An 11,462-nucleotide genomic window follows, 5' to 3' on the forward strand; every position below is an offset into this window, starting at 1 on the left:
TTGGTTTCAATATGTAACTATTTGGTTGTATTTTTTTTTTTTTTTTGTATTTTAAAAAATCCTCTTGTTTTAGTGCCGTTTTAATAAAAGAGTCCAATTTGTGTCTTAGTTGTGGCATTCATAAAAAAAAAAAACATATGTCCAACAATGTTTCTTTAAAGGGGGGGGTGAAATGCTGTTTCATGCATACTGAGCTTTTTACACTGTTAAAGACTTGGATTCCCATCCTAAACATAGACAAAGTTTCAAAAACTAATGTTGGACGTTCTGTGTCAAAAATACTCCTTCCGTTTTCTCACAAGTTTCGGAGAGTTTTTTTCGAGTATGGGTCGGCTTGACGTTAAAAGAGCGGAAGGTCTTTGTATGGACCGTACGGGCTCTTCTCCCGGTAGGGTGTGCGCACGCGTGACTAGAGCGAGAGAGGAAATGCACGCCCATAAACACTCCGTGCCTCGCTCCACTTTATTCCTATGGGTGACATCAAGCGACTTCAACGCTTCAGCACAGCATTCCGGGAAGCGCTGCATTTGAACCGATTTGAACGCAGAAATGACGGGAAGCTTCACAACATCGCTTCAGTCGCGTGGCAAAGTGGATTTCCACGGCCACTGCTGTCAGGACTTTACCAAATCATACCAAAGTGTGTTTTTGACAGAGCGGTCCCAGCGATAAATTTAAAGGTTCAGTCCTGCTTTGGAAGCAGCCGGTGAGTAAAACTGCTTCAAATGTCTCTGCTGTTGGCTATCAGCGCGTGAGTAAACATCAGTAAACGACACGATCGCGTGCTTCGTCATTCAAATGCGCTAACGGTTACTCCATTGTTGTTCTATGTATAACGTTACACTAGTCTGACGTGCAAAACCGTTTTGCTTGCTACTTCTAAGGTTTAGTCGCATACAGTAGTCCATAAACCGAATCATGTCCTCATAAACTGCGAGTAAACACACACAAATGTTGACAGGCCACTAAATACAGTACATACCACAGAGACAGACGTACTGTTGTTGCTGTTTCTCCTGTTCAATTTATTTCAGCCTCCGGATGATTCTGGATCATATCTATTAGCTGCTTCTCCATGCTTGAGGACATCACCGCTTTGTGCGATCGTCATTCTTTAGCTCCGCCCACACGATACGCCTCCAGGCGATCGTTTTTTTCCGGAAAGACTCGGTACAGCCTATATTTCTTTTATAAATATGATAAAACTAAATACTTTTTGGCGATATTAAGGATGCAATACTACTCTATAGGTACTCAAGATTGACATGAGATTGACTGAAACTGAGTGTTTCACCCCCCCTTTAACAAATGTTCCTAGATGTATCATATTCTGATAAACGTTCAGAAAATACTTCAAGAGGGGAGGCATTAGCTCAGAAAAGGAACTATCACTCACATCTTGACCTTTTTACCTTAACCAGGTAGCTTTATTGTATATTTTCAGAACAGTCTGTATCTGAACATTTTATTTGTTTTGAATGATTTTAAAAGTCGTCTATTCCTGAGATCTGAGTTGAAGCCAATTTGCAGTTTGTTGGAAGCAAGCAAGTGGATACTGGAGGCATGAATAATACATTCTGTTCCTGATCTTATCTATAAGGTAATCACGTTTAATAAGTACTTATAATGTGTACTATGTTGTGTCCAAATGCAAAGTCAGTAACAACCGTACAAGCATTACACTACCACTAGATGTCAGCATATCATTACCATTCAATAAAACTGAGCTAAAACAAGATATAGCAGCAGGAACCATATGGGTTGTGGCTTTCCACCTAATAAATAGGTAAATAAATATGCACATTAAGTTCAAATTACTTAAATTAGTTTTTAGCATTTTCAGGGAGTCTGCTGAACACAAAATAATGATTAAAAAAATACTGTTCTCTACAACTCACACCTCATATTTTCAATATATATTAGCAAATGTATCCAAGTTACTATAGCTATATCATTATAATAAAGTTTTTTTGTTTTTATCTACTTTGGTACCCGCCGTATTTAAAACCATTCTTATTATGTCAGGCTAGGTTTGTTTATCATTTTGCATATCTGGAAACACAGGACATCCTCTTGGCAGTTAAACATCAACAAAATATTCCATCGACCAAATATTATTTATTCAAATCCAGGGGGGATGAAATAGGCTACACAAATAGCGAATAATACTGTGGAGGGGGAAAAACACAAATGTGGCTTTTGTTTTGGATTCATTTTTTTTTTCAAACCAAGCAATGCTTCAACGTGCACCACATGACACAGGCCAAACACTGCAGTTATGGAACTTATAGCCTAATGATACACTCCCAGTTATAAAGCTTGTCATCCGGTTGGCTCATTTTGTCACTGATAGCTGGAACTACAATAACATTTTTAACATTTCTTGGCTTGAACAAAAGGTATTAGCCTACATGCTTTGATCAGCTGCCGAGACTTAATCAAACACAGATAATACTAATAATTTGAATGAAATCTAAGTCGGTGCCAAATGTTAAAGGGATAGATCACACAAAACTCCTACCATCATTCAGTTGTTCTAAACCTGAATGTGTTTCTTATGCTGAATACACAAACGATGATATTTTGAGTAGGCTATTAATATTTGATGGACCTCATTTACTTTTTGAAGTACTTTTCCCCCTCATATTACGGTCAATGGGATCTATCAACTGTTTGGTTACCCATTCTCTAAAATATCTTCATTTGTGTTCATCAGAACAAAGATATTCATACAGGTGTGGAAGGTGAGCAAATAATGACAGAATTTACATTTTTTTGGGGTTGAACTATCCCTTTAACCATGCAGGCTACAATAGAGGCTATATCCTGGAGTTTTACAAACATGAAGTTAAAAGTGTCAGTAGAAATGGAGGATAAAAGTGTCAGTTCTAAATAGAAAACATAGCCTATTCTTACATAAAAGGGACATTGATCTGATTCAAACAAGATGCAGACAGTGGTGAAGCATGTTTACTTTCAACTATTTTTTCGTTTACTTCACTACATTCCAAAGCATGATGCTTTTTACTGCACTGTTGCATTACTTTTTCTTTTTTTTTACCTTTAATACTTAATTACAATCGCTTGTAGGCTAGCCTATACTCAAATAAAACTTTGAATTACTTTTAATTGTGTAAAAGTAAGAAAGGGCTACATTTTTTAATGTAACAATATTAAATGTCATTCAATATGAAACGTAGTGCAGTAAAAAGTACAATATTATTCTGTAAAATAAAAGTTTGTTCAAAGAAAAACCCTGCAAGTACAGGCACTTGATGTAAAATGTAGGCTTAAGCAGAGTAGAAATAGCCTACTTCAGGACTGTCCGCCTCTATATTATTTCATCCAGTTTAATTTACTGGTTGTTTTAATCGATAACTATCGTCATAAATTAGCTCTGTAATCATGGGCTTCGCGTAGACTAACGAAAGCCATCCAGATTTTCTCGTTTGTATAAAAATACATTTAAATATAGCTTAAGGTGTAGATTAATTTCCAATCATCACAATTATTATACACGTTTCTAATTCAGAATTCTAAAAGATTCAACTAAAACAGAGAAGATTTACAGATTTACGCGTGTGTTTGCCGCTGTCTCCTTCAACACACGATACTCCCGTCCGTCCTCTCTAAACTAGCAACATGCAATAACTGTCTGAACTTGAGCGTGCGCGCGTCCATGTCTGTTTTCTGTGGTTCAAGAATCCTGCAGAAGAGGTCGCACGTGCACCTCCACCACAGAAGGAAAATCCTCCTCCAGTCGGTCTCGCGTGTCTCACTTCTATGGAAATGAATTCCGTGTAGTCTGCCTCGCGCCACCGCCGTTCGGAAATTGAATGGGATATAGATTGTGATCCCGGAGGGAAACCGCAACACCTGTCTCGTCTAATAATAGTCTTTCTCGCTTTTATTCTGCAATCCATTGTCTCCTTGCGCAGATCACCTTTCAGCAGTAACCTTGTATTAAATTAACACCCTCTACTGTTAATCAGACCTGTCATGGCCTAGAAAGTTGTGACATTTTCCATCTCCGCGAAGGTTTGTGGAGACTGTCGCAGGCTATCAGTGTGCAGTATTTGTGATTCACACCCGGCTATATATCACACAATATATGTTCCCTTCTGGTAACACTATAAAAGCAATATTCACTGCAAATTTGTGGTGAGTTGTAAAATGTTGTTGCTTATGCTAATGTTATCTTCCTGTGTATCACATCCACGTCTGATCAGTTCTGCAGGATGGTTCTTGGTTACAAGATAGGCTAAAAATTGGAGCGTTTTATGTATGCTTCCTGCGACTTAGTATCCAGCAAAACTCAGAAGTGATTTAGGGGCAAGAGAAAGTTTCAACCAGCTATGTCACCTGATTTGGATTGAAAGAACTTGGGGGGGGGGGGGGGGGGGGGGGACTCTTTCTCCCCACCCCCACAGAGAGGAAGACCGCCCACACCACAGACAGTCGGCCCGAGACCCCTTATACACTTAAAAAGAGGTGGCACTCTGAGAGCAGCGTTCATTCAGCACTGCCTGAGTAAGAAGATTACTTTTGCGCTGCTCGTCTCAATACTCTTTCTCTCTTTAATCATGCTAAGGATGCTAAAGCGTCAGCACCTCCACCCAGGAATGATTTTATTAGTCTTATGGCTCTGTTATTTGATTGAAGATCAAAAAGTGCAAGGTGAGTGCACTTTTTCTTTTTTTATATATTTGTTCCTTCAAAATTATTCTTTGGTATGTTTTAGACATGGGTTTGGGCTGCAGTTTCTTTACAATTAAAGTATTCCTTTAAAATGAAGAGAGGTGCTTAAATATTAGACAACTGTAAAGTTTTGTTCTTGGCTCGCGCCTGCATTGGTGTCCTCGAGACAGGTGCGTCCTTACATGCATCATTATATTAAGATGAAGAAGAAGAAGAAGAAAATAACAGTCAAATTTTACTAGGCTAAATTAAGAAATGAAAATGGTAACAGAACATTTGATCGTTAACTAAAATAAATGCTCACGTCAAGATTGTCAAAACTAGAGGTCACCGAGATGTATAAAAATGTTTAATATCCCTATGATAGTATTATTGTCTAGTAATAATATAAAAAACGAATGTTTATTTAAAATGCATATTTAGCACGCGCTCAAGTTAAACATTTACGCATTAGACATTCGATTGTATTTTTCTTAAATAGTAACTGTTAGAGGTAGTGAAATTAGAGACTGCCTACCTCGTCTGGCTTTCAAAAATCAGTGGACATAATGGGAGAAAAAGGCATTTAATTATTAGAATCGCTTTGCGTATCTGTCATTAAAAAGACACGATATTTTTTTTGAAAACAAAGTTTGATGAAGCTCGCGTGACTGTATGATTTAATTGGATTGTCTGGCGCGTGGTATCCCCGCCGCGAATGCCTAATTTAATACATAAACACGACTAATTCCCGTCAGGGTTGACCCGACAGTTCAAAAAAATACCTGAACCGTATTATGAGCAGCGAATAAATGCGTTTGTGTTGGTAAAAGCAGCGTTTTGAATGCTCCTGTAAGTGTGTTGAAACGTGATGAGCGCAGACAGTTGGCACAGAGCGCTCGAGGAACTGGAGTCTAGACTGCCATGCACATTGTTTAAATAGGTACGAGTCTGTCAATCTGCCACTTACTTTAAGACAATAAATCTCTGCGCGGTCATAACATAATCGACGACAGGAAAATCATATTCCCGAGCAGACCAGGAGCCCTTGAGTTGTCTGGGTGAAGGCATGCAAGTGTAAAATAGTCGCATTACGTTGGGAAAAATCAGACAAAATACAGCGGGGGAGGGGGAGCAAGAGAGCTCCAGCTAATACAGGCTGCACGTGTTGTGTCTGGGTCATTGGCTTCAGACTTTAATACGACTGGCTCTTTTTCTTTTTGTTTACAGCTGGTAACTGCTGGCTACAGCAAGGCAAGAACGGGAGATGTCAGGTCCTCTACATGCCTGGGATGAGTCGAGAGGAATGCTGCCGGAGTGGGAGGCTCGGTACATCTTGGACTGAGGAAGATGTGCCAAACAGCACATTATTCAGGTGGATGATCTTCAATGGCGGTGCTCCAAACTGCATACCTTGTAAAGGTAGAATCCCATGTTCGTTTGTTCAGGTGGAAGCGTCTAATAAGCATAGTATAAGCTACATAATAAAAACACATTACATGCATATTTCAAAAGTAATACTAAAAAAAGTTACACAGAATAACTACTGTAGAACACACTTTCTCGCTTTAACAAATGTGTGCTATAAATATATGATAATAAAATCTTTAAATTAGATTGAGCAGCTTTTAAATAACATGTGCACCTCTCTGAATTTTAGAGACATGTGATAATGTGGACTGTGGCCCTGGGAAGAGATGTAAAATGAACAGGAGGAGTAAGCCTCGCTGCGTCTGCGCGCCAGACTGCTCCAACATTACCTGGAAGGGGCCGGTGTGTGGCTCAGACGGAAAAACATACAGAGATGAATGTGCCCTTTTGAAATCCAAATGCAAAGGGCACCCAGATCTGGATGTGCAGTATCAAGGCAAATGCAAAAGTAGGTAGCACTGCTTGTGCACACAACAGCCTTTTTTTAATCGTAAAGGAGATTTCTGCACTTTTATCTAGCCCTAGTACTTACAACAGGTGACATACTAAATGAAGTCACAAATTTCAACTATAAAAGTCATCGGTTTAAAAAAAAAAAGTAATTGGTTGCGAAAATATTACAATAATTCTGTTTTCCCTTCTCATCTTCACAGAGACGTGCCGTGACGTTCTGTGCCCGGGAAGTTCGACTTGTGTGGTGGACCAGACAAACAACGCGTACTGTGTCACATGCAACCGCATATGTCCAGAGGTTACGTCTCCGGATCAGTACCTTTGTGGCAACGATGGGATTGTTTACGCCAGCGCGTGCCACTTAAGGAGAGCCACGTGCTTGCTCGGTAGATCCATTGGAGTGGCATACGAAGGGAAATGCATCAGTGAGTGTCCACATACATTTTGCTAGGAGTTTCATTTAAATGAGAACATTTTGTTTTCATGCACGTTTAGGTGAGGTATTGGTTCACAGTGCATAATGCAACAGTGGCGAAATCTCTTCAGAATGCATTCTCTTCCATTAGTCTTCCGTGACAATCCCAATTGTGATTTATTACTTGCAAAGGAAAGTCATTGGTGTCTAATTGTTTCCTGATGTTGGCAACATCACCTTGTGTGTTATAAACTGAGCGTGACTTGTCTACAGCTTTCCACAACAACAACCATATTTATGCATTTCTTTGTATGAAACAACGAAGTGTTATCAGTAGAAACTGACATTTCTTTTCCCCTCTCTTGTTTATAGAGGCCAAGTCATGCGATGACATCCAGTGCAGTGTAGGGAAGAAGTGTCTATGGGATGCCAAGATGGGTCGAGGGCGCTGTGCAGTTTGTGTGGAGTCATGCCCAGAAAGTCGCTCGGAGGAGGCCGTGTGCGCCAGCGACAACACCACATATCCCAGCGAGTGCGCCATGAAGCAGGCCGCTTGCTCTTTGGGGGTTCTCCTGGAGGTTAAGCATTTAGGATCTTGCAACTGTAAGTAATACATCTTAAAAGACAATCCAATGCTGCCCCCAGCAACCTCCTCCCCAAAACCTCCCACCCCTCCAAATAACGCCTCTTCATTCCCTTCCTGCTGCTAAGAGTTAAGCTACAGAAAGGACTTATGATTGGAAGTTCTTTGCATGTCCTCTTTGGCTGGCTTCATTCATTTTGCATTTTCTTGAGAAGAAAAAAAAAAGAAAAGAAAAAATGTTTATTTAAAAAAAAACAACAACTACAAAATCAATGGAAATCAATGATGTAAAAAACACACACAAAAGAGTTCAAAAATGTTACAAAGAGCTCTTTCCAGGAGTCCTTTGGCATACTAATTTTCTTCATTTAACTAACAAGAAAACATGTGCAGACTTACTTTTGTAGTTAGTGGACACCGTCACGTTTGAATTCTAGTTCGGTCTGACCTGTCACTGACCAGCAGGTCAAGTTCATATTGCCCCCTTTGTTATAGTGTAAATGTAGAGACTTATATAATCATATCAACTTGTCAATTCCATATTCATGGTTACTATGTAAGTGTTTTATGAATTATGTTTTTTGTTTGATTTATGCATTTGGCTGTGATCGATTATTTCAAATGCACTATGACATAAATAGCCCTGAGGGTTTGAAAAGACACAAATCCTTTTCCTTACACTCACATAAGGTGATTGTAACATTGGTGCCATTGTTTAAATCTTAACTAGACTACCTATTTCGACAGATGGTTAGCTAGCTGTAATGAAGCTAGATCATCAATAATGCCGCATCAAAGAGAGGAAATACTTTCATTCCAATTTGCGCTAGCAAACGAATTAAATGATCAATGTGAATGAATCGCTTACCTTAATGTTTTCGTGCCTTAAGGTATCATATCAAAGGACCAACTTTATGATCACCTCATGGTTTGAATGACTACAGCATTTTACAGTTTGCAGGACAAGAATATGTAATTATTTCTCAGTCTCTGCTGTTAGACATCTACCGTTAGTAAGGTGAATTTGTGTGCTGTTCTGCTGTGGTAGTGTTGTCCGATTTGTTTGTGAGGGACTATTTGTTTCATTGCTTTGCCTGTCTTTTTTTTTCAATGTTATATATATATATATAGATATATATATACACACACACACACACCTCAGAACTGTGCCATTGCTTGACCACGTAGCTACGGTCGGCCAGTGCACATCCGTGCATCCAAAGTGCTGGATATAGACACAAAACCAGAAAAAAGCAGCCAGTCATGGAATGCAAGAGCATTTTTTGGTCTTGATTCTGAAATCTGCCAAACAGACATAAGCCTCTGATCAGCCCTTTCGCGAAACACCGCAGACTTCCTTTATTATGTACATCTTGTCGCATCATTTTGAAAGCCAGAGCACCTGGTCAAGCTGGCAAGTAGCCTAAAACCCACTAGATTGTCAGAGGCTTTGGATTAAAAAGACAAATACTCACATGCATTCTGCGCTGTTGTGGTCTATATTCATGCAACAGCTACCATGTATTCTCCCATATAGCCATTACTGAAGACCAGGAGGAAGATGACGATGAGGAAGACCAGGACTACATGGCTTATATCCAATTATCACCTGTACTGGATGGATAAAGCCCCATCAGCCAGTGGAAAAGTCCTAGGGCACGGAATCATGTCCACACTGTACATATGTGTATGCTAATTTATTTTTCAGAGAAAAAAGAAAGAAGTATACATGTAGTTCAGTCTGCTCAATGTTTATTTATACAGTGTTGCTGTTTTTATAATTTATACATTTACAGTGTCTGGCTTACTTGTCTATCATGCTATTTTGTTATCACTTATGTTGTCTTTCCCTTTTCTTTCTTTGTTCTTTTTTTAATTATGACCGAGAAATATATTTGTCCAAAGAGAAGCAGTGTTATTTATTGTGAGGTAAAATGCTATCATGTAAAGTGTGAGTCTTCTGCAAGCTGTAAATTGCATTCCCTGAGCTGTATAAATGCTTATCAATGTCAGTTCTGTATCACAGATGTTTATTTCACACATACCTGCATGTTAACTTGTGAGTTTATTTATTGGAAAAATGGAAACATAGGAAAAAAATGTCACTCTTTAATGTACATGTATATTTCTGGTTTTGTTTACAGTTCAGTGAAACTGACCAAAGGGATTTTCTTGAACATTCTTCAATGTTTTGTGATATGGTGCAGCAGGATAACATTGAATATTAGCCGTTTCTCATTTAGGAAACCCCTAACGATTAACGTGTACAAAATGCTATCCGTCATCAACGGCAACAGTTGGGCGATCGGGCAGAAATTAGCAGTGGGTGATACTTGTTTGAGAAAACTGTGCCATGCAACTTTTTGTCTTGTTTTTGCCAATATTCTGCTCTATATTGCTCTTGCAGAGCTAAAGAAAAGTCATAAAGAGGACTCCGTATCAATATATAAAATGTTCACTTTTTCACTGTTTTCACTTTGTTGTCAAAACGCATTTTTATTTTCAGACATCTCAAGATAAAAACAAAATTCAGTTATAAATATATAGTTTTGTATTTTTATGTAAATGTCATATGTATATACAAAGTTTGATGTATTTGTACAGATATTAAGAGTGAAATCAATTAAAAAAATAATAATGAATTGGTCACTGTGGTGTGGATTTTTTTCTGCCATTGGTAGAATAGTACTATGAACCTATCTATTAATTACAAAAGCAAAGATGCCTTCTAATTCTCATTATTTAATTTATTAAAGGAACTGTATATAAGAAATGTATTTCAATTAATCATAAAATGTCCCTGATATGTCACTAGACATTAAGAAGTCATGTTAATTTCAAATAATTACATCACACAATAGTAGTCCGGCCAGGATATTGTCATTTAAAAGTTGTTGTTGCAGCCCTCAACTCAAGTTGATGTTGACATGTTGTCTTTTGGCCTGAAGCTCCACCCTCCATCTATCGACCAATCATGAAGTCAGTAGTGATTCATCCAGGTTGCCAGATCTGCAATAGTTACCACAGCCGCAGCTACAAACGTTCCTGCAGCCTATCTGGCAACCTCGAGTCAGTGGGGAGGGGCAGGGGGGGGGGATTCACCATTGCAGTACCAGTTTTGGCCACAATCTTGTATACACTTCCTTTAAATATATATAATTATATTCAATTGTAATTGTAGTGTATTGAGTTTGACCCCAAAATGTTTGTTCAATATATAATCTATACAGCCAGAAAATATGCTTTATCCCCACCAACTAGTAGTTGTTCCCATAAGGACAAAACTTTTACAGATTTAAACTGGTTCTCTCTGCTGATGAAAACAAATCACACACCATTCTACTAGCACCATACAAGGTGATAAAGCAGAAAAGACAGTCTTTAGGCTGAAAGGCTCCAGTCTGACCTCACATGATCCCACAATTCTCATCATATCCCAGCGCTCCTGTAATGCTTCCTGACAAACTCCAAACTTCTTTCAGAGGACTGTTGTCTTGTGCCACTCTTCCCTGGATGCCAGTGTTATGCAGAGCTCCTCAGAGTTGTGCACAGACCCCGTTCTCAGCTCTGTAGCTCCTTCTCTTACAAATCTCATTTCTCTGGATTTTCCACTTTTCTTGAACTTTCAGACACCGGCCAGGCACTTACCAATACAGGCCCTTTAATAATAATAATAATAAGGTAATGGTGCCATGCCCATATCCAATAAGTTAGTTTGAAAAACACCACCACACAGGCTTAAAAAGGTAAACCACGTTTAAATGAATGCAGGTAATGCAGATTTGTAATGTGATGCAAAATGAACATGGTTTGTGTAGTAAAGTAAAACGATCGCTGCTTTTTCAATTGAGCGTCATTTGGAGCAGACAGGTGTTTTCCTCATCTCGGCTCATCCCTGGAGGA

General features: G+C 38.9%; 1 protein-coding gene across 2 annotated transcripts; it reads left to right on the forward strand.

Moving 5' to 3' along the window:
* The first annotated feature begins 4,505 nt into the window (after positions 1-4,505).
* fsta (follistatin a) lies at positions 4,506-10,195 on the forward strand. Of its 2 annotated transcripts, none has more exons than XM_067440102.1 (6): positions 4,506-4,677; positions 5,908-6,099; positions 6,338-6,556; positions 6,762-6,986; positions 7,349-7,579; positions 9,074-10,195. In XM_067440102.1, exons 1-6 carry the CDS (start codon positions 4,584-4,586, stop codon positions 9,094-9,096), a joined length of 984 nt encoding a protein of 327 aa, XP_067296203.1. In that variant the 5' UTR covers positions 4,506-4,583; the 3' UTR covers positions 9,097-10,195. The 2 variants fall into 2 exon arrangements, with proteins under 2 accessions (XP_067296203.1, XP_067296202.1); XM_067440101.1 differs by having other exon boundaries at positions 9,097-10,194.
* Positions 10,196-11,462: the final 1,267 nt, after the last annotated feature.

The sequence above is a fragment of the Pseudorasbora parva genome, chromosome 3 (genome assembly GCF_024679245.1).
Source record: "Pseudorasbora parva isolate DD20220531a chromosome 3, ASM2467924v1, whole genome shotgun sequence".
Taxonomy (NCBI): domain Eukaryota; kingdom Metazoa; phylum Chordata; class Actinopteri; order Cypriniformes; family Gobionidae; genus Pseudorasbora; species Pseudorasbora parva.